This window comes from Chelmon rostratus, chromosome 23 (assembly GCF_017976325.1).
Source record: "Chelmon rostratus isolate fCheRos1 chromosome 23, fCheRos1.pri, whole genome shotgun sequence".
NCBI classification, from domain to species: domain Eukaryota; kingdom Metazoa; phylum Chordata; class Actinopteri; order Chaetodontiformes; family Chaetodontidae; genus Chelmon; species Chelmon rostratus.
In genome coordinates, this window is record NC_055680.1 from 5862755 (window position 1) to 5886587 (window position 23833).

General features: G+C 42.1%; 1 protein-coding gene across 1 annotated transcript in view; it reads left to right on the forward strand.

Annotated features, from left to right (window-relative positions):
• The window catches only part of dnah2 (dynein, axonemal, heavy chain 2), a 212666-nt gene extending 191107 nt beyond the window's left edge, over window positions 1-21559 (forward strand). Inside the window, exons 81-108 of the mRNA XM_041965689.1 lie at window positions 226-436; window positions 613-729; window positions 1035-1176; window positions 2380-2549; window positions 3620-3736; window positions 3876-4040; window positions 4196-4318; window positions 4533-4681; window positions 4879-4945; window positions 6347-6497; window positions 6651-6799; window positions 7042-7175; window positions 8248-8392; window positions 8586-8785; window positions 9229-9355; window positions 9754-9940; window positions 10453-10601; window positions 10836-11019; window positions 11244-11434; window positions 11640-11831; window positions 12287-12471; window positions 12969-13203; window positions 14953-15104; window positions 15678-15792; window positions 18905-19081; window positions 19656-19730; window positions 21040-21190; window positions 21405-21559. Of these exons, the coding sequence (XP_041821623.1) occupies window positions 226-436; window positions 613-729; window positions 1035-1176; window positions 2380-2549; window positions 3620-3736; window positions 3876-4040; window positions 4196-4318; window positions 4533-4681; window positions 4879-4945; window positions 6347-6497; window positions 6651-6799; window positions 7042-7175; window positions 8248-8392; window positions 8586-8785; window positions 9229-9355; window positions 9754-9940; window positions 10453-10601; window positions 10836-11019; window positions 11244-11434; window positions 11640-11831; window positions 12287-12471; window positions 12969-13203; window positions 14953-15104; window positions 15678-15792; window positions 18905-19081; window positions 19656-19730; window positions 21040-21190; window positions 21405-21559 (4315 nt within the window). The remainder of the gene's footprint in view (window positions 1-225; window positions 437-612; window positions 730-1034; window positions 1177-2379; window positions 2550-3619; window positions 3737-3875; window positions 4041-4195; window positions 4319-4532; window positions 4682-4878; window positions 4946-6346; window positions 6498-6650; window positions 6800-7041; window positions 7176-8247; window positions 8393-8585; window positions 8786-9228; window positions 9356-9753; window positions 9941-10452; window positions 10602-10835; window positions 11020-11243; window positions 11435-11639; window positions 11832-12286; window positions 12472-12968; window positions 13204-14952; window positions 15105-15677; window positions 15793-18904; window positions 19082-19655; window positions 19731-21039; window positions 21191-21404) is intronic.
• Window positions 21560-23833: the final 2274 nt, after the last annotated feature.

Here is a 23833-nt window from a genome sequence, read left to right on the forward strand (position 1 = left end):
GTTATTGTCTTGGAGTATGAGTGCACACACCTAAAGCAAAGATACATTACCTGTGGGTGCTTTGAGTACTTTGGGTTTTAAATGCATCAGAGTAGACCCAAACCAGAACAATCAAGAGCACAACACTAGCCTGTTTAATTCTAGTGTTGAAGATATTCACTTTGCAGTTACCACCTGCCTTCTATTGTACTACTTCAAGTTCTGCTAAATGGTGTGTCAATCCAGACTGTTGGCAGAAAAACGCAGTGAACTCGGGGAACAGGTGACCAAGCTGCGTAACGGCCTTTTCAAAATCAGTGACACACGGGAAAAGGTGGAGGCCATGTCTGTAGAGCTGGAGGAGGCCAAGAAGCAGGTGGCCGAGTTCCAGGTACAGTGTGACGAGTACCTGTCCGTCATCGTGCAGCAGAAGATAGAAGCTGACAAACAGCAGAAGGTAAGCACCACATGCACACAAATTACTAAACAAATCAAAGTAATAGACCCAATCAGAGAGAACAAGTTTATGTTAGTGGCTCATGTTTAGATGGGCGTGTGGTTGTTGGCTAATAGGAAAGAAACATATAATAGTCAATGACACATTGGAGTATGTTTGTGTGTGCTTGTGTTGAGGCGGTGAGTGCAAACAGTGAGAAAATCGGGGCAGAAGAGTTACAGTGTAAAGCCATGGCTGAGAATGCACAGAGAGACCTGGACGAGGCCCTGCCTGCCCTGGAGGAGGCCATGAAGGTAGATCTCTGTCCAGTTGACTGTTTTAATCTTGCCAGCCCCTCTGTGTGTTGGTAATTTTGTCTTTACTGTATGAGCACACTTTGTTCATTATCATGTCTGGTTGAATTATCATTTGATATTTGATGAGAAATGATTCTTGTCCTTAAGTATTGACTGATCTATTTCTCTCCTGCACTAATCTAAGAAGCTTGTCATTTGAGTCTGTGCTTTCTACCTGTCTAAATTTGAAAATGACTCAGCAAGCAATATCCCCAGCCTTCTCAAATCCACACATTCTCCTTCCTTCGTCTCTTTCCGCATAGGCTCTGGAGTCTCTGAATAAGAAGGACATGACAGAGATCAAATCATATGGCCGTCCCCCAGCACTGGTGGAGACAGTGATGCAGGCTGTCATGACCCTTCAGGGCAAAGAGCCTACCTGGGCAGAAGCCAAGAGACAGCTGGGTGAGTGACAGCAACAGTGCAGAGATTAGGGATGGACGAAGAGAGTTGGGCAAACAAACAAAGTAAATGGGAAAACTAAAACTGCTGTGCTAATCGCTTTTACTCCAAAAGTAAACAGCTCAAAACCACAGATTCTGTAAAGTAACACTCAAGAAAGGGAAAGATGTAACTGGAAAGAAGGGGGTTGCAGATGCTATATTAGAAGTCCCCTCAGTAATGACCTTGGTAAAAGTCAACCTGGGAATTATTTGTTTTTACCATTATGACAATAGATTGCAATTAAAGTTGTCATTAGGTTTTTCTTGAACTCTGAGTCGGTTAGGTGCAGTGGGGAAAACAGAAAGAGACACCCAAAGTGAAGAAAATAAAACAAAGGTAGTTATGTAGTAATTAAACAGTTGTGGTAGTAGTAGTAACATGTCTTAGAAATTAGCAAACAGATTCTGACAAATTCAGAATGGCCATTTAATACCATTTAGTATTGCTGATACAGTACACTTCATCGTGTACTGTGCTGAAAGCTCATCACATGATGTGAGGGTTTTCTACAGCCTGGCTCTAACACAAGGTGTGGTCAAAGCCAAGAGCAGTGCAGGGGAGACTGGCTATTCTAAATTGGAAAAAAAAGGTGTGTACTATTCTGGTCACTTGATTACATAATTGTAGTTTTGATACTTCATATGGAAGAAGCACGAAAATGGACTTGCAAGGAAAGGGTCCTGGCACAAACCTTTTCTGTGCACACCTCCCATACACACAATACATCTGTTGTGAGAAATGCTTGTGTAATCGTTGACATCTAATGATCTGTAATAATTCAGATGTTTTGTTCTTTTTGATCTCGAATGAGTTACACTCCATTCATATGTGGAAGCAGACATTTCCTATTTTACGAGGAGGAAATTAGCAAGTGAAAGTTCACTGAAATTATATCATTTCTATTGGATACTGATTTACAATCAAATGTACAATCAATACATTGTAATGTTTGCTGGAGCGCAAATGAAAAAAAAACTATTTACCAACTGCTCTGCATTTTCCTCTTGCTAATGACAAAGATGTAGAGTTGTCATAAGACTAGATGACTCAAAACAGGAGAATGATGATTTAATCAAACTGAGATAGGAAGAGGAACAATTTGGCAAAAAATGTTTTGTCTTTCATGGTTGTCTGACCTACTTGACCTTGGAATGTTTCTGGCAGGTGAGTCCAACTTCATCAAAACGTTAGTTCACTTTGACAAGGACAATATATCGGACCGTGTGTTGAAGAAGATTGGCCAGTACTGCAGACAGGTAGACTTCCAGCCAGAGATCATCGGCAAAGTATCACTGGCTGCCAAGTCCCTCTGCATGTGGGTCAGAGCCATGGAGGTAAGTGTGTCTGCTGGCTACCAACACACACGCACACTCACACACATTCTTGCAGATATGAGTAGTTACCATAAACCCACAAGCGCACATAACAGTTTGTAATTAGCTATTGTTTTAATAGTACACAATGTAATGCGTCTAGACTATGGTACTAATTTTGGCACAGTGTACACACACACACAAATCCCCAAAGAGCTGTATGCATTGAGTACTGCATAGCAGCAGCGTTAAGCCAGAGGTGTTAAGACAGAAAAAGCACAGCAAAGGGCAATATTATATATACATATATACATATAACGTATTTTCCGCACTATAAGGCGCACCTAAAAGCCTTTAATTTTCTCAAAAACCGACAGTGCGCCTTATAATGTGCCTTTTATATGGATCAATATTGGTAAATTATGGTTATCGTAGTCAGGGGGCGTGGCCGAAGTAACAGCAGTAAATGTGTAAAGGGCATTCCACTCTCAGCGTGCCGTCATCCTTTTACTGGCGCATGCAGTCAGCTGTCAACCTGAATAATAAAATGACTATTTCACTGAACAATGAAAAAATATGAATATATGCTAAATAATAGGCAATTAAAATATTAATCAAACATAGTGATTTCTGCTCCTGAACCTCAGTGCACAGCGTCTGCACATCAGCGCTGTGCACCGTCACCTGCACCTTTAGGCAGGATCGCAAGCTGTCATCCATGAGTGTGCACGATGTTTGTTTCAAAACGAACGAACTAAAATAAATTACATTTTAAATAAATGCTCATTAATTATTTTCAAGAGCCGCATCAGAGGGATGAAAGAGCCGCATGCGGCTCCGGAGCCGCGGGTGGCCGACCCCTGATCTAGTGGATGCATAACGCAACCCCAGACACTGCAGTACGGTAGTTTCTTTCTATGCGCCTTATAATGCGGTGCGCCCTATATATGAAAAAAGTTTTAAAATAGGCCATTCATTGAAGGTGCGCCTTATAGTGTGGAAAATACGGTATATATATTCGTTAAATGAATGTATGAAGCGGAAAATAGGAAGCAAAACTAAATCCATGGGTCTGTATGCTCTTCCTCCAGGTTTATGGGCGTATCTACAGGGTGGTGGAGCCAAAGCGGGCCCAACTGAATGCTGCCACGGCCCAGCTAGCAGAGAAACAGGCTGCACTGGCTGAGGCCCAGAACAAACTACAAGAGGTATGGAGCTCAGTGCATCTAGCAACAAGCTTGATAGATGTTTAGACACTAGCTCAAGTTAAGTCAAGTTTATATATGAGTGCAACAGTAGTATTGTGGTAAGTCCAATTTACTTGCGTTTTTGTGTGTTGGTGAGCAGGTGGGAGAGAAACTAGATCAACTGAAAAAGCAGCACGGCGAGAAGCTGGCCATGAAGGAAAGTTTGAGAAAGAAGTCCGATGAGATGGAGGTGAAACTGGACCGAGCTGACAAGCTGGTGACTGGACTTGCTGGAGAGAGGGTCCGCTGGGAGGAGAGAGTTGCTGTAGGCCATAAACATGCACACACACACATACACAACAAAAATAATAACCCTTCTCCTGAAATTGGTCCTTTCAAGTCACCAGCAAGAAGCAAACAGATCATATAATACATAACTCACATACACATACTTGTAACTTGAATATGTGTGTGCTTCAGGGTCTTGAAGAAAACATGGGATACCTCATTGGAGACTGTTTACTAGCAGCATCCTTCCTGTCCTACATGGGACCCTTCCTTTCCAACTATAGAGACAAGCTGCTTGCCATCTGGATGAAGGAGGTGAGACACAGACACACGCAGACACACACACATCTCATTAAAACATATATCCTGCTGTGCAGTTCAGTGGAAAGCTTCCCATATACTTGTACTCCCTCTACTATTGAAATGTTGACAGATTTATGGTTGTATTTCCAAAGAAATCCATGTTTTACTCAGTTGTTTTTCTCTCTTTCTTTAATTCCCTCTTGCTCTCGGTTTGTCCTCTCCTCAGGTTCAGGACTTAGAGATCCCATGCACACCAGGATTCAGTTTTGCAGCTTTTCTATCCAAGCCTACAGCAGTGAGGGACTGGAACATTCAGGGCCTACCCTCTGATGCATTCTCTACTGAGAATGGAGTTATTGTCACCCGTGGAAACCGGTCAGTACAGGAAGAAACAACTTGTTGTCAAAGGGCTAATTAACTGAGATTAGCTGTAGCCCAGCAAGGATACCAGATTTAAATGCTTTTGGGATTGATATCCTTGGATTTGGATTTGGTTGTGTTCACAGTACAGATCATGTGTTTCATACTGTAAGTACAAGTTGACTTGTTCTATTCCTGTCCCTTCTTTCAAGATGGCCACTGATGGTGGACCCTCAAGGCCAAGCTCTGAAGTGGATCAAAAATATGGAGATGACGAGAGTAAGTCTTGGCTCAGCCAATATTATTCTGATTCCTATTAAGTTATTGTGTCATTACGTTTCTGGAACAATCTTGGGTATTAAGGTGTCTGCATAGGAAACAGAAATTTTTCAATAAAAGATTTACCAGAGAAGACAGGGAATGCAGTCAATTTTTATTTCATTTTATTGAATCAGTGTGTTTGCAGCTAATAGTATTTTTTTCAGTATTCCATGCATTGTCTCTCATTTATTGCCATTGATGATAAATAACAATGGAAAATCTTTATAATTTCAGCTCAGTGAGTTGTAAATATGGTGCTATGAAACAGCAGCAGAGGTAGGATTTACTATGTTCAAATGGCAAATTGCTACCTCTACTTAAAATAGAGGAAAGAGATAAAGAACATCACAAACACATGAGTTTACTGGCTCTAGGAAGCAGGTTTATCCATAGTAATCTTGATAAGTTTGTTGAGGGAAAACCTCTGGAAACACTTGTTTTGACTGTGTTTTCAGCAAAGTTCTGATGATGTGTAAAACTGCTTCTTAGAACTGGCCCAAGGAAAGGAAATTCATTCATAATGGATAGGAAACCTTTCTTTGTGTCCCAAATGAAGTTATACAATTTAACATGATACCAATTTCTGCTTTTCTGCCTCAAGGCATATTCACATTTCACCGGATAAACAAGGCACTGACTCTGCACATTCATCTGCACTGTTTTCCACTCCGGCACTGTACTAGATGTTGCAGTAAAGTGCTACGTTTCAGAGACTCAAACAGTGTTTTTGTAATAAACCTGGTAGCTGCATCTGCATGCTGATGTTTTGCTCAGCTAATTTCCATTTTGTCTGGTCTTGATCTGGAGCCAGTTTTTTATTCAGTTCTGGAAATTAAAAATTTGTTTTTCATCCACCTTTCACTTCAGTGGTGAACAGCATTTGGCTCTGCCCACAAAGGTCAGCATGACATAAGCCAACGTTGCATCCACAGAAATTCCCAACACACCACATACACAACAATGCAGGAGGCATACGCAAAAGCTGTTTTTTTGTGATGATGTGAATACGCTTGGCCACTTGGCCTTCAAATATCATCGAACATCCCACTGGATGAATTTAAACTTTGATTCTGAATATATTTTTGAGATGTCTGATTGTTTCTGATGCTGTGCGTGCGTGCGTGCGTGCGTGCGTGCGTGCGTGCGTGCGTGCGTGCGTGTGATAGCGAGAAAGAAGGAACGAGAGACAGGCTGTGTTTTGTTGGGCATTTTATGTCTGTTCTATTTCTCTAGCTATACTCAGGTCTCTCTTGCAAAAGAGACCATGAGCTCAATGAGACTGTCTGATTAAATAAAGGTTATATATGATTTATTCCTCTTTCTGTCCTTGTGTGTGTTTATCTGTGTTCACATGTTCAGGGTCTAAAAGTAATAGACTTTCAAATGCCAGACTACCTGCGGGTGCTGGAGAACGCCATCCAGTTTGGGAATCCTGTTTTGTTGCAGAATGTCCAGGAGGAGCTGGAGCCCTCTCTCAACCCAGTTCTTAACAAATCCCTGACACGGATCGGTCAGACACGCGCACAAACACACGCACACACACACAGACATGCACTCAACATTTTTTCTCTTTTTTTTTCCTGAAGAAAATATTCAAATGAAATTGAGGAGTGCCTGAATTCATTGTGTGTAAGGGTGTACATTTGTGTGCACTTTTTTCCAGGTGGCAGGCTGCTGTTGAAGCTGGGTGATAAGGAGGTGGAGTACAGTCCCGAGTTTCGTTTCTACATCGCCACCAAGCTGTCTAACCCCCACTACGCACCAGAGATTTCTACAAAGACCACCATAGTCAACTTTGCTGTCAAGGAGCAGGTCTGAGTGTGTGTGTTTGTGTATGCATGTGTGTGTGTCTTCTGCATGTTTTGACTTTATTTCAATATAGCACACTTATCTATGTGTGTATATCCTCTTTTGTATGCACATATAGTTTGAAAGTATGAGCTGCTGCCTTAAATTGTCTGTGTATGGGATTGTGTGTGTGTGTGTGTGTGTGTGTGTGTGTGTGTGTGTGTGTGTGTGTGTGTGTGTGTGTGTGTGTGTGTGTGTGTGTGCAGGGTCTGGAAGCCCAGTTACTGGGAATTGTGGTGCGTAAGGAACGTCCAGAGCTAGAAGAACAGAAAGACTCTCTTGTGATCAGCATTGCCTCAGGCAAGAGAAGCCTGCAGGAGCTGGAGGATGAAATTCTCAGGTGTGTCAGATGACTGTTTCAGACACTGTGACCTTAGTAACAGTGTGTATGTTAGTATGTTATTATTACATATTACTAGTAGTCAAAGTAGTAATAATACCACCTGTAACAGTAATACTAGTAGCCTGTTAGTTGTTAGTTGTCCTGGTAGTGGTAAGCACATTTTGAGTAGCAGTAGTGGGAGCACCATTACCTACCTCTGTAAGAACCAGCGATGACATGTATTGAAGTGAAGATTTAAGGTTGCATTTAGATTGCTCTACAAGTCTTTATGACAAATAGCTTAAAACTTTCTTCTACTCTTGCTACTAATTGTAGCAACCACTTAGCTTTATCTTATCTACTATTGTTAGTCAGTTATGACTGAGTAACCACCAACCCAAGCCAATATTAAATCGCATTTAGCAACTTTATAGTACCTTAAAGACTGCAATTTGTGTCAACTTGATATGTTAATCACCCAGTAGCACCACAGCAGCCACTTTAAACATCTGCTGTAGCATTATGCAGTGACCTAGTTACACATAAACAGGAAACACATAGTGTAAATTTGTGGAGATTTTTGGCAACTGTTGATAATAAACTATTAGTTTTCATGTAGAAGCAAGTAGTGGTAATGACTTATCAACAGTGTAGTAACAGAGCAACTGAGCTGATCATCGCAGCTCGTCTCCACTGCAGTCTATGTTTTGTCTTTTCAAGTCTATTAATATAGTCTATTAATGAGACCCCCTCCCCCTCTTTTTAAAGTCTCAAGGTTTTATTTTCACTGTGTAAAGAGAGTTTAACACTTTCAACCACTTACTGAGTGCAGGTTTTTACAAAATTTCCCCCAATTAATGTTTTTCTAAGTATGATTCATTATTATTTAATGTATGAAGAAATTACATGACTGTTTTTTAAACATGCAGTTTTGAACTCGAATTTTTAGTGTATGTGAACCTGTTTGTGTTTGTAAATGTTTCTTGGTCTGTCATGCTTAGTAGGCAGTGTGGCAGTGTTTTGTTGGATTTATTTATGTATATAGGTTTTTTATGTTTTATATGTGTTATATGTATGTCTACTCTACCAGGCTGCTGAATGAGGCAACTGGCTCACTGCTGGACGATGTACAGCTGGTGAACACCCTGCAGACAAGCAAACTGACAGCCACTGAGGTTTCAGAACAGCTGGAGATCAGTGAACAGACCAAGATCAAGATCGACTCGGCTAGAGAGGTCAGGTGTATGGATGAAGGGATTGGGGATTTGGGTCTTATGATAAATTGAACACTTTCAGTGTTTTGAACCATTTGTTAGACAAAGTAAGCAACTCTAAGCCGTCACTGGGTTTTCTGGAGAATTGTGACAGGCATTTAGTATTCATTTTTAGACTAAATATTTAATGAAATTTTAATTGCGCTCTTAACAGATCTACCGCCCATGTGCTCAGCGAGCCTCCATTCTCTTCTTCATCCTAAATGACATGGGCCGCATTGACCCAATGTACCAATTCTCCCTGGATGCCTACATTACCCTGTTCAACCTCAGCTTAGAAAAGAGCAAGCGCAGCCACAAGCTGGAGGAAAGGATTGCCAACCTCAATGACTACCACACATATGCAGTGTACAGGTAAGCAAGGATGCATTAAGAGAGGCTCTTTTCATAAGTCATAGCTTTAGGTGAGTCAAGTGAATTCCAATCAGAAAATGACAGAGGGCTTTACAATTTGTCGCTCATTCACCCATTCACACACACACGGCAGCATGGAGTTCAGTGTCTTGCTCAACAGCAATTTGACATGTGGACTGGAGGAGCAGGGGATCAAACTGCCAACCCTGCATTTAGTGGACAATGCGCTCTATTTTCAGTGCAAATATAGCAAATATCCAAATACTGACTGACTAATAAACAGCTCTTCTGTGATAAAACTGCATTTAAGGTGTTTCACTGAGATTTAAAAATGTTAGGTATACTATACCTCAGAATTTACTGTTGGTTGAGACATGCTGTAGTATCATATACACTATGTCTGTAGAGTTACTCTAGCTAACTGAGTGTGTTATCATCTCCAGGTACACATGTCGTGGACTGTTCGAGGTCCACAAGCTGCTCTTCAGCTTCCAGATGTGTGCCAAAATCCTGGAGGTGGCTGGCAGACTCAACATGGATGAGTACAGCTTCTTCCTCCGAGGAGGGGTTGTAAGAAAACACAAGAACACACACAAACATCTTGTTTATATCTTATTTTATCTGAGATAATCCAACAAGATACAACCATTTATTTTCAAAGGCTTGCAACTCACTTAATGCCCCAAAAGACGTTCCACTGTGTATTCAAATGTTTAGTTAAATGTTTTAGATTTTATGCTTCTTCTCAAAGACAGCACCTTCATTCACGATATGTTTTCCCAAACTTGCCAAAGCCATTAGGAGATATGTGTTCCATAACTACCTTTCTTCACCAGTGAATTTCTTAATATACCTCGGACAGGCCTGATTTTGGATGATTGATGTGTTGGTGGATTGTTTGGTCAATTTACTGATCCATGGATGAAAGGATAGTTCAACTACTGATTCATTGATGGGTGTGTTTCAAGGTGCTTGATAAGGAGGATCAGATGGACAACCCCTGTACCAGTTGGCTGGCCGACTCCAGCTGGGACAACATCACAGAGCTGGATAAACTGCCCAACTTCCATGGCATCATGGCCTCCTTTGAACAGTACCCCCGGGAATGGAACCTTTGGTTCACCAGCGCTGAGCCAGAAAATGCCGTGCTACCAGGTCTGTATGTGTTGTTGGAGGATTTGTTTTTCTAGTGCTGTGTGGCTGAAGAAAATGCTTCCCACTTCAAACAATGAGGTTGAATCATGCTCTACTGACAGGGCAGATATATTGGTGTGTGATAAAAGCAGCTTGTTCATACTGCTTTGTATTTACATGTGTCAAGTTTTTGTTAAAATATTCCACTGTGACAATATAGAACTTATAGTACCATTAATTGCTTTCTGTATTTGATGTGTGTGTGTATACAGGATATGAATCCCCTGTGATTATAAATATGTGTATTCTCCTCTGCTATTTCTTACAACTGAGGATCTATTAATGGGCGGTACACTGCAGCCCCTGTGTGCTCAAGTTCTTTCAGCCATTCCCCTTATTACATCCTTTGTTCACTACCCTTTTCAGTTCTTTTTTACTCAGCTCTCTTAATAATCCACATCATGTCAATCACACATCTCCTTCACCCCTGCATTCCCTGTTTTTACCCTTCTTCTCTGTTTTTTTCTTTCTAGGTGATTGGGAGCATAACTGTAATGAGCTCCAGAAGATGCTGATAGTGCGCTCCCTGCGTCAGGACCGTGTCTCCTTGTGCGTCACCTCCTTTATTGTTCACAACCTCGGCTCTCGCTTTGTGGAGCCGCCTGTTCTCGACATGAAGGCTGTGAGTGGCAGCTGTTGTCCCTTTCATCCTTGTTGCTTTTTCTATCTTGACTATTAGTTTTGAAGCTTTGAATGTGAATGAAACAGATGCTTTATACATCTAATTTGTGTGTCAATTTGATTGCAGCTCTTGAAAACTCGATTTCACAAAGCCCATCGCTGTGCTTCTATTAAGTGTCAAGTGAGTTCTACCATCTTGGCTCATCCATTGTCACTTTCTCTGCCCTCTCCCCAGGTTGTGGAGGAATCCACCTGTAGGACTCCTCTGATCTTTGTTCTGTCTCCTGGGGTGGACCCCACAGGAGCCCTGCTGCAGCTGGCTGAGGCCTCTAGCATGAGCAAGCACTTCCATGCTCTCTCTCTGGGCCAGGGACAGGCCCCCATCGCCAAGAGCATGATAGAGGAGGGCATAAAGAACGGTACAGTGCCATCTTTGCTCAGTCTAACTGCTCTGCTGTTCCCTGATTCCCTGATTATGTTGCTTAGCAATGGCATTCTTTTCCTCCCACAGGTGTTTTTTGTGCATTTTCTTCCTCTTATGGTCACCTAATATTACCCAAAAACACAAAAACAACTAGACGTGACCTAAAAAATCTAAAGAAGTTACATCATCTTATCTCAAGCCCTGTTTTTCTCTGCACAGGCCACTGGGTGTTCCTTGCCAACTGCCACCTCTCACTCTCATGGATGCCTGAGCTGGACAAGCTGGTGGAGCAGCTACAGGTCCAGAAGCCCCACTCAAACTTCAGGCTTTGGCTTAGCTCTTCGCCACACCCAGAATTTCCCATTACCATCCTGCAGGCCAGCATCAAGATGACCACTGAGCCACCAAAGGTGCTTGTGCGAGCACATTCCAATTTCCAGACTTGAGATATTTACAATACAGGCATATATGCATGATATACATGGCAACAAATTGTCATCTACAAGCCATCTACTTGTTTGTGTATTGACTTTTACTCGCTCACATGTATTTTAAGATGTACATCCTACACGCAACACCCTCCATAGTGTTAACAATGCCCCCTGCTGTTTTCAGGGTGTGAAAGCCAACATGAAGCGTTTGTACCAGCTGGTGACGGAGGCTCAGTTCAACCGCTGTTCAAGACCGGCCTTCTACAGGAAGCTGCTCTTCTCCCTCTGCTTTTTTCACAGCATCCTGCTGGAAAGGAAGAAGTTTCTACAGCTGGGCTGGAACATTGTCTATGGCTTCAATGATTCTGACTTTGAGGTCAGGGCCTCTTGTGATACTGAAGGAAACAGTGACAGGTGTTAGAGTGAACAAACTAAAAACAGAAAGATTACTCTGTTGTTCAGTCCAGTGAAAATGGTGGTGGTGTCTACTGAATGATGGGGTGAAGATGATCAGGATCTAGTTGTGGTTGTAATGGAAATGTTTGACTGGAATGTATGGCTGATGTTTTCCTCTTCAGCAATCTGCTGCCTTCATCAGAAAGGTCATGTTATACCCTGTCAGAGTGAGGGCCAGTTAGACTAAAGAATAGTGACAACCTAGTTCAGATGCATGAAATTGAATCCCAGTTACTGCATTTATTAACATTTCTTCCTCTCCAGTCCATTTTACTGTTTCTCTACTTTGTATAGCAGAGAATTTTGCTTGCCCTTGATCTGTATCTTGCATTTCAAAGTCAGTCTGTTAAGATCATTGTCTTGATGCCCCTCTAGGTGAGTGAGAGTCTGCTGAGTCTGTACCTGGATGAGTATGAGGAGATTCCCTGGGATGCACTGAAGTACCTCATTGCCGGGGTCAATTATGGAGGTCATGTCACAGATGACTGGGACAGACGACTTCTAACCACATACATCAATGACTACTTCTGTGATGCTGCCATAAACCAGCCCTTCTTCAGGTGAGACAGTGTAACACAAACACACTCACACACATTTATTTTTCTACATAATAGTGTGCTAATCCAATGTACAGTACACAATATAAATCAAAGTACTCCTACTTTATTATATTTAAAAAAACAAAAAAGCATGTATTGCAGATGATCGCATTTAGATCATTTAGTCTTGAAAAGCATATAGTCCCACTGAAAAGACATTCTTCCCTGGGTAAGTAAATTCTGGCAGCTAATTTAACTATCTGCTTAAGTTCCTTGCAGATCATAGTGTGCTAGCACCACCAAGTGGACAATTAGATTATTACATCTGAAGACATGCAGACACTTTGTTGCACTGTCAAGAACCCTTAGTCCTTTGTTGGCTTTTTTTATTGTCTAGTTTTCAATTTTCTATTGAATTATTGTACCTTTGTTGTATTATTATGAATAATTATAATAACTTTTCAGAAATAAAATATATATGACTGACTTTGTATTCCGTCAACCCCCGTGTCTGTCAGGTTGTCCCCATTAACCACCTATTACATCCCCCGAGATGGTCCTCAGTCCTCCTACAAGGAATATATCAGCATGCTGCCGGCCACAGAGCACCCTGAGGTGTTTGGCCAGCACTTTAATGCCGACATTGCTAGCCAGATCGCTGAGACCAGGACGCTGTTTGACACCCTGCTCTCCCTGCAGCCCCAGGTCACCAGTCCCACTGCTGCGGGGGCCAGGCCCAGTAGAGAGGATAAGGTAAGGGGGAGCTAAGGTGAAAGATAAGATGGCATAAGATGAGACCAACAATTTTGAGTAATATATTGGGCCATACAGTAAGTTTCATCTCTATTGTAGTGTATGTAGAGTATAGTAGCTTATTTAAGAATCTCCATGTAGAATTTGGGAGATTCTAACATGTTGTCCTTTTTAAATTATCATAAATCTCAGCATTTTTAAGACATACATTTTATGTATTTGAACAAGAATGGATATAGTGTTATATGCCAGCAGTAAGCCCTTTCCATCACTTTCTAAAGGGCTATTGGTCTGTACTAGTCATCACAGGACAACACAGAAATAACAATACTGAGATCATGATCAGGTTGAATACCATGAACTAAGCTAGGTTTCATCTCATCATCAAGCTACTTAACCATCACCATTACGCCTTCAGTTAAATCAGCAACACTAACATACTTCTCTCACAATAGTGTGGAGTTCAGCCAGATGTTCATTCCAGCCAAGTTTAACATGAAACAATGCTCGTACTACTCCTGCTATAACTACTGCCTGACGCTGTTTTCCTTCTACTTTTCATACATTAGATTAGTTCTGACTTATGGCATTTATGCATGTTTACATTTTGTTCTCAAATCTGGATAGTATGTTTTTCATGTTCAGTCATGTGACCTGTCAAGCCGGTTTCTCTTTCAGATATACACAGATATAATCTGTCAGCATTGAGGTCAGGAGAAAATCTGCAAAAACACTCTGCACCTTGATCTCAACTGCAGGTGTATTTCTCAGATTCCCAGTGCCCAGTAGTTTCCTCCTGCTTTTGTGGATGGGGCTTGTGTGGGTCAAACATTTGAAACACAGCAGCTTGCTCACATGCTGATCATATAAAGTGCGTCAGTAGATGTATTTGGCATGGCTGTAGTCATAGCTGTAGTGTCAGTGTCTGTTTTTTAGTCAGGCTAGTCAATACTTAAAGCGGTTAGCTTAAAAATTCACTCTTCATGAAGCCACTGTTCATATTTGACTATTTTTTCATAGCAATGCTGAGACATCCATATGGTTACGCAACCCTAGCATGTGGTCATCAGTGTAATAAGATACAGATCTAGGAATCCATGCTTCTATATGGAGAGCACTGCGCTGTAACATTTTAGGACAGGTCTCAGAGTACCTTTGGATGCTTCTGAACTGAATCTTTTTGTTGCTCTTTACCTTAAATTAGAATAAGTGTTCAGTTGGTCCAAGAAAAAGGTCAAAACACTTATTTATATACCACAAAACTCAGGTGTCATTTTAACATATTTTAATCACTTGTATGTAGAAATTACTGTGTTGTTTTGAGTTTAAGGGAGTGTTATCTCTTCAGATCCCTCTGAAGCCATCAGCGTTTCTCTGTTCTCTATTAAAACAAACTGGCTGTTGTATAACAATGAGACTAGTCTTTTTTTTTTCTTTAAATGTTACGGTAGTGTAATAGTGCAGACAAATACATGTCAGTGGCCCAGCTGATAATGGCTTTCAGTAATGTAATCTCATCGCCAAGCTCATTTTTAGCGGTTCTTGTGGTTATTGGAGCATGTTGGACTATGTGTGTGTGTGTTTTGGAAAGGATTACTATCAACAGTCATAGCCAGGGCTATTATAAGTCCTTCAATTATATGCAGCACCATCAGCTCTGCAGTTCTTTGTTGCAAATGCTTGTGTGCAGTGCCTTGGTAAGTTAACCTGTCTCATCTGCTTTTGTACTTGTTTCATTGGTGTGTCCAGGTATTAGAGCTGTTGGGAGACGTTCGTGGTAAGATCCCAGCATTGATTGACTACGAGGGCACCAGGTCACTCCTCCAGGACAACCCTTCACCTCTTAATGTTGTCCTGCTGCAAGAGATCCAGAGATACAACTCTCTGCTGGACATCGTCATGTATGAACTCTGTGTCTGTGTGTGTGTTTCTTTGGATTTGTCTCAGCTGGCCATGTGTGTTGTAGGTACCATGCCTCTACGTGTCTCATTTAAGACTGTACAGTTAAACAACTCTCAAGGGAAAGAGGGCTGTACATTTAGTGATTTGGGAAGACATTTACTTGTTTTTTAGATAAAATGAACTACAGGTGTCAATTTATAGAGATTTAGGTTGAGCAGTTCATGAGGTCTGGTCAAACCCTTCCAAGATGGACCAATGTTGTTTTTTGCTCTAATGGGGTGGTCTGGTTGGGGTGGTTAGACCAGTCACAAGTTTATCAATCAAGTGGATTTGACTGCAATGCAAACATCACAATATAAAAGACCTGGCAGCCACAAGTAAAATTTATGAGCAGTGCATGTGTTGGCTCCAATATAAAATTAAGGCACTGCATGCAATCGTCCAGTCGCCTACCCTATTTGTTTGTACCACTGTGTCTGAGTGCATGGTACAGACTAGAAGGGACTACTAAACACATACAGTAAAATTGGGTAAAAAAGATTTGTTGCTTTAACTGCATGTTTGTGTGTTAGTTCGTCCCTAGTGGAGCTGGAGAAAGGGATCAAAGGCTTAGTGGTGATGTCATCCAGCTTGGAGGAGACCTTCCACTGCATCTATGACGCCCGTGTTCCACCGCTGTGGGAGAAGGTGCCAGACACACACACACACACACACACACACACACACACAGAGCACCCACCATAACACACACAATCTCCTTGAGTCCTCCTCCAAAACAATTTCTTTTGTTGCAGAAAATAAATAAACACAAATAGGCTTTAGTGCCTTAATTTGTTCTGGCCATCTGTTTATCTTTTGTCTGCTGCTTGAGGTGTAGTTCTCAGCGTATAATGTATAGATGATGTATGATGTATAGAGGATGCACATACACACACTCTAAGTGGGATGCCTATGCAGTATGAGAGGTGAGATCTCCTGAAGTGAGAAGTGAGACTGCACCTGCTACCTTCCTTTTATCCTACTTCATAAGGTGGGCAGACAGACTACAATAAAGAAGTGTTATAGGATCAATAGTATTGAGGTGGCTGCTCTGTGGAGAATTGAGCTGACTTAAATAGCACATGGCTAAGAAGACTATGCTGGCACAGGATTAAAATTCTAAAAAGAATGCATGAAAAAGGTAGCAAATCATGAAAACATCCAAGGTAAACAGTGAAATAAATGTAGCCTCCATTGGTTTGGCTGCACTGTGCTGTATAATCAAGTATTGACCAAGCAAGTCTTTGTAAGGTTCATAGATAATGTTTCGATACAGACAGACAACTATGTTTATTTTTCCATTACTTATTCTGACTTCATTTGCAGCTAAGCCTTTCTCTCTACAATAAATCCGACATATGTCTTCGGTCTGCTGCCATTTGACAGAGACCATTCAGATTTTCACTCAGGACTCTTGTGTATTGATCTTTGTGACTGTGATCTGATCAACACTAATCTATTCCGCTCTCTTCAGCCAGTCAAACAGCTGCAGGCCTGCGTCTGTACTGACTCACTGGTCTGTTATTAAAGGTGTATTTATCCATCACTCTGCCTGACTGCACGGACACACACTTATTGTTCTCCTTTGTCCAACCACACACACACACATACACACACACACACACTCTCTCTCTCTCGCCATGATGGGGCTCTGGCAGCATTCCAGCTGTTATTCTGTCCGAACACTCCATTCTGGCTTCATTATCACTGGACCTCTCTTTACTGTGGGGCGAGAACACAGGGTGCTGTCGGCCCGGGTCAAGGGGCTAGAAAAGACTGGCTACAAGTGTGTCTGTGTGTGTGTGTGTGTGTGTGTGTGTGTGTAGTATATGAGTCAGTGGAATGTGTGTGTGTGCGTGTGGGTGAGTGAGCAGGGGTCATTCAGGGCAGTGCATGTTTATCTTCAACTGTCTGATTCTGTCCTCATTATGGACTGTGCATAAAAGCATGTATGCAGACGCATGTGTATATTCGTGTGTATGTGTGTGTGCGTGTGCCCGTGTGCATGTATTTGTGAGTAGCTGTTCATCAGGTGGAGCATACCTTGGTCCTCGGTGGCTGAACAAAGCCAGCATCTGTGGACTAATCGCAGTGTAATAAGCAAAGTAAACCTTCCAAGGCCTGCTCCACTTTCCTAAAAGACCCTGAGCTCATTGTGCTCAAGCCAGAGGCTTATTACAGCTAGATGTACTGTATGTGTATCTGTGTGTGTGTGTGTGTGTGTGTGTGTGTATGTGTGTTTCCTTTTATAGGAGTATTGGACAACTATTAGGGCTGCTGCCTCCAGCTGAGCTTCTCTGTTCTATTGACCACTTGGGCTGTTTCTCTTTTTGCATGTGCTGGTTTACTCACCATGTACTTCATCTTTGTCTGCATCTCATTCCTTTTTTATCCTCCATCTAGTGTTCCCTCCATTTTGCTCTTCTTTCTCTCAATCTCTTCATGCCTCATCTGGTCTAAGCAGCAACATCAGCCCCTCATACACTCTGTCCTGCTTATTTATCCCTTCATCCCTCTCTTCTCCGCCCCTCCTTGGCATGGCAGCCTGTCATTAGTTCTGAGCTCACCGACTGATGGCTTTAATTTTGGCCTGCCTGCCTCTCAGTCTCTGGACATTTTGCATCTGGTTTCTCCAAAAGGCTCTGCTGTATGTGTGTGTTTCTGTGTGAGTTTAGGGTCTGTGTAGCATATGTACATAGGGGGAGATGTGCATGTTATGAGAATGCATTAAGGGTAATGACATGCCACTGATCCTGTCGTCATTCCCTCCTGGGTGGCAAAAAGGCTGTCATCCCCTTCAGACAGGAGAGTAATGATATACAGCGATTAAGATGTGGTGAAAGCAAGACACAAATAAGCAAATAATTATGATAAGCTCCATTTTTTACATATTCCTAAGGAATTGACAGCCACCAGCTCCACTCCACAAGACTTCCCCTACAAAAGTTTGGTCTTTTTGCTGTGTGACAAATGACCAATAAGGAGCTAAGGGGAGATTTTATGGCAGCGTGACTGTGAAGAGTAGTGAATTGTTTCATGGGGCCTTACAATAAAGCAACGCCTTAACCAGACAAAGCATGCAGCACATAACGAAGATTCTCTATTTCACACACGAGTAGCTAAGTCATGTTAATATGAGCGTGCTTCTTTTGCATAGTCTGGAAGAGCCAGTTATGTCATATTACCAGGAAAAAGCTATTTTAATAGCATGGGCTCCATGGTTGCAATTATGACATATGACTCTAGAGAACTGTGTGCCGCCAGAGCTGCTGGAGACTGTCAGTGTAATTGCTCTTCTGTTATATATCTTTGTACATTGATTACCTTTGTATTATTTAACTGTCAGACAATGTGGGGAAGGCTGGCATCGCTCATTATTTCTGATGTCTGAAAAATGTAATCATTAATTGATAATGAAATAATAATGAATTAGATATCATTGGTACCAACAATTGTGCATCTTGTTCATCTTCTGTGGCCCTCTACAAATCATGTTAACATCAAATCAACCAAAGGAAGTAAAAGTTATGATATTAAAATTTAAACACAGCTATGGTAATGCCTCACTTGTGAATTTTCACACAATTCTCCCACACCACTCCTGCGTCCTCTCCATGAGTTGACAAGACCACAGTGCTACTGTACTGATCTTGTACTTGTTCCCATGATGAATAGCTGCCAACAGCTGGAAGCATGAAATGACTGTAGATTTGCCATGTCTCTCTCTCTCCCTCTCTCTGCGTCACTCTCTGTCCGCTAGGCGTACCCCTCACTGAAGTCCCTGGCAGCGTGGACCAGGGATCTTTGCCAGCGAGTCAATCAGTTTGCACGCTGGGCAGAGACGGCCCAGCCCCCCAACTTGTTCTGGCTCTCCGGCTTCACCTTTCCCAACGGTTTCCTTGCCGCCGTGCTGCAGTCCTCTGCTCGACAGCACAATGTGAGAGTTCACTCAACCACATGCACATAGGCAGAGAGACAGTTATGTGGTGAAACTCTGTTTGTATTCTCTCAAACAGAATGTTTGTATTCTCTCTCTGTAATTCTCTTGTTGTGTGCAACTGAAGATTAAATTGTGGAAAATGAACACCAGCACCAGATGTAAGCATGACAACAGCTACAATTCATTTTTCACACCTTACACTGTCAATTATGTTCTGTCTCATTTTCACAGCACACATAATACACACACAAAAACACCCTGGGAAACACAGTGGTTTTCAGATACACACTGCAGTCACCCGCTTGTGCCGGTTTGGCAAACCCAACCTGCTGAACACTCTTTCCTCTCGCTCTTTTGAGTCCATACATTAATCTCAGCATCTCGCAGCCAGCAGCCACTTAATGTTGTACATTAAGAAACTTGAGCAATTTGTCAAACAGACATGCATTCATGCCTGTCAGTTACATTGTTTATATGAAAAAGCTATTCCAATATGGCTCTGCTGCAACTAATGGACGTTTGGACCGGTGATGATAACAGCTGTTCACGTTGTGTGAAACTGTTCTTGCAGATATCAGTGGACACGCTGTCTTGGGAGTTTATAGTGTCCACTGTAGATGACAGCAACCTCCTTTACCCCCCCAAGGTGACTCCCTATACACACACTTCTATTTCCCTGAACTTGGCACTTTCCTGAGCCATTAACTTTCAGCTGTCATCTCCACTTTCCATCACATTTTTCATTTCTACTCAAACATTGGCTCTGTGGTTTTTCCTGAAAAATATATGTTTTCATTCAAAGCAGCACCACTTCACACCTCTATCCTCCCCTTCCTCAAATATGCGCTTGCATTTACATTTTTTTTTTGGGGCAGTTTTACAATTCAAATTTTGACACTGGTAGAAAATGTCGCGTTAACACCGATTGTCACGAATTCGCATCATACCGCTTTAATCCACATTGCAGCCGAATCGCGCATGCATTCCTCTAATGCCGGTTTGTGCATATTCAACACACACCGTGGAACCTTTTGCAAGCACCAGTTTCTTGTCAGACCGGTCAAAGGGAAAACTACATCGGTTGTGTTGTTGTTACAATGTAATGGTTGTAAGCCAATTTTGTGGCTTTTATGATGCACTTTTATGAATTTTGAAAAAAAGAGCATTTTTATGCAAATTAGCGACAACAGGCGTGTCGCTAATTTGCATCATACCTAAATTTATATCTATTGTGTGTGCTACAGAAAAAATAACAAACTCCTCTTAATTTAGGATCACTTTGAAAGCAAAAACACAAAGAATTTATTTTTTTTTAATATAATTCTAAATAAACTCTCAGGGCTTCATTTGTCAGATTGTTGCCACTTCAGAACATCTGTCATTATAACTCTTTGTTTCTCACTCCTCTGTGCCTCCCTGTGCTACTCCAAACCCAATGCACACTTCCAGCCCTTCCTGTCCTTTGTGCTGCTTCCCTCTTGCCTCTTTTAGCTCTCTGACTCTATTTCCTTCTGTCCAAACCGGTCCTTCCTTTTTCTCTGTCATTCTCCTCTTTACCTCCCTCTTTCTTCCAATGTCCTGTCTCCCGTCATTCCTCTAACTCCTCTTCTCCCTACTGTCTTTTCCCTGGGTGCTTTTTGCCCATTCTCTTCCCTCATTCTCTATCTCATGACCTACCATCATGACCCATGCTCCTCTCCTTTCTCTGCTTTCCTCTTCTCTCTCTGCCCTGTCTTCCTCTTTTCCTTTCCCCTCTCTCCTCCCTCCTTCTTTTCCCTATAGCCCTCCCCTTTCCCTTGTTTCCTACCCTCCCTCCCTATTCCTCTCTCAGTTTCATTACCTAATTGGCATGGCTGTTTGTCATAGACATTTTTTCAAAGCTCCATGCAAAATGTCACCTCCAAACAAATGTTTATATCTCTCGCCTCATCCCTCCCTGCCTCTCCTTCCTCCAGGATGGAGTGTTTGTCCGAGGTTTGTACCTGGAGGGGGCTGGTTGGGACAAGAAGAACTCCTGTCTGGTGGAAGCAGAACCCATGCAGATGGTCTGTCCCATCCCCACCATCCACTTCAAACCTGTGGAAAACCGCAAGAAGATGGCCAAGAGTGAGTTGTTTGGGGCTTTCTGTCAGAGATTTCCTTCCTTACTCCATCCCAACTACTGTCTTTCTATCTTCTTCTTTTTTTTTAATATATTTTCTCTTGTTTTGTTTTATTTATCTTTGGTTTCCTGTTTTCGCCATCTCTTTGTATGCCGTTTGTGACGTCCTTCCCTGTGATCTCACTGTCTTAACTCTGTCTGTGTCTGGTGTGTGCGTAGGGATGTACCTGTGTCCGTGTTACTACTTCCCGGTGCGTTCAGGTGGGGCAGGCCGAGCATCTTTTGTGGTCAGTGTAGAACTCAAATCTGGAGCTGTGACCCCAGACCACTGGATCAAGAGAGGGACCGCTCTTCTTATGAGCCTGGACAACTGAAGGCCTTAACACACACACACACATACACACACACACACACACACACACACACACACAAGCTCACACTGGCTATATTAGCTGTTTATTACTATATATGCTATTTATAACGTTTGGTTTTATCTTTACTTGTAACCTTCATATTTTAAAGGCCACATTAGGCAGCGAATGAAACAACACTGTGATACTTCTCAAATCTGTTGGATTTTGTAAAGCAGATTTTCACACCTGGGGCTTCACAATAAATGGAACTGAGTCATTATTTGACTCTTTGAAGTTGCTCTGACACAATTCTGGTGAAGTCTCTTTCTCTTCTGTTTCTTTTTTGTCTCCTTTCTCTGCCGTCAGCTGACCGATTATTCACTCCTCTTCACAGACATGCATCAGTCTTTCCATGCTGACCCCCTTTTACCCTGCTCAGACACTCACACACCCACACACACATACACACACACACACACACACACACACAGGGAATAGTCTCTTACTGTGAAGTGTAAAGTTTTACTGGAAACTTGCTTCTTTGCAACATCTGGATCAAGTGACTGTCTGGTCATGTAAGTGTTTGTTGTTCTCATTGAATGCTTTAGTAATCCATTGAGCTCTTTCATTCACTGTCATCTATGTCGTGTTACCACAACAGAAATGACAAAGCACTTGTGTGAAGACAGTCCTGGGCTATAAAAAGAGATGTGCAAAATAGCATAATTGAGTATGAGCGCTTAAGTTTTTGAATACACTGAATGTCCAAAATTGTTATAAATCCCGTAATATATCACTTCCTGGCATTGTGCACTTATTCACCAGATGTCCTAGAAATGCAAATCAATTAAAATCTGATCAGAAGTCTGCAGTTAGTGGTAGTTTTACATCTTTAACCCGAAGAGTAATGTTTTAATTTTGTGAAAATTAGACTTATCGTTGGTTTGGCACACTCATACACAGAAACTTGCACGCACATGCAAACGATTCAGTTATTCAAGGTGAGGTAAAGGATATTTTTATGCTAATACACATTTCCCCCAAGCTCAAAAAGAGGACAGAGGGAGGGAGCGACTGAAGGAGAAATGAACCTATTCAAACAAATGAATTCTAATGAAGCTTCGCAGACAAGACGTTTGGAGTCGGTCAGCGTTGTGTGAGAGAAGGCCCGGACTTCCCCACTGGAAAGAACTCAGCCCAAACTCCTGAAAGGGAGGGAGAGAAAAACAAGAGAGGGACCCTGGAGAAAGTGAGCCGGGAGGAAGAATGGTCCAGTAATGAGAGAGGGGAACCAGAGAGAGGGGGGCCCGAGTTCAAGGTTGTATTCAGACGTAAGGATTGTCCCTCTGAAAGACCGAACACAGACTTCCTCAGGGTTTAAGAGCCTCTTTATCAGGCCCAGGTCTCTCTCTGTGTGTGTGTGTGTGTGTGTGTGTGTGTGTGTGTGTGTGTGTGTGTGTGTGTGTGTGTGTGTGTGTGTGTGTACACTGGTGGTCTCAGGTTGGGTGGGCGATGGAGGGGGGACTCATAGCAACATGCTGAATTCAAATTCAAATTGGCTTATTCTCAGGCTGGTTGTAACAGAAATATCAGGCTTGGAGGTGTTTTTTATGGATTAAAGCTTCATCTCAAATGAACTAGAATGTAAATGTGGCTTGGAAACATTTTAGATGCATTTGTTATATCTTGTCTGTTATTGTCTAATACATGAGTTGGATCTGTGTGTATTCCAGGTCAGGACTACAGCGTCAAAAGTTTAATGGCTGCTATGCTTTCAAAAAAAGTGCAAATTTGAAGTATTTATCGTTTTATAAGCGGTGCTATCTCTGCTCAAACAGTGGATGTCTTATTTTAGAGCCAAGGTTTTCAAATGCTCGCCGCCCGCAGAAATATTCATTTCTTGAGGGCACTGGAGGCCAGCTTCTTCCATCTGCTTATCCACTCAGAAACTATAAAACAGACGCTTCTGAAATTCCTACCTTTTGAAGAAATTTGGACATTCAATGAATATCTGCGATGAGGCAATCCAACGGTTTTTATTTTTTATGTAACAAGGCGCTAAGAAAATTGTTGTGTGTAGACCCCTGTTTGGAAAGGTTGTCTGTCACATTAGAGGATAAGCGAGGGTGAAATGTCAAATCAGGTTACAGCCTCTCCTATTGAATGTATAACCAGTGAAATTGAATCAATCTGCAGTTTGCTAGAGACCCCCTGACAACATTTGAAGCACCCTGGGGAGCCAGCTGAACCTCTGTGTGGGAGCTACTGACCTTGATCAGTGTGCCTTGTGCTTTA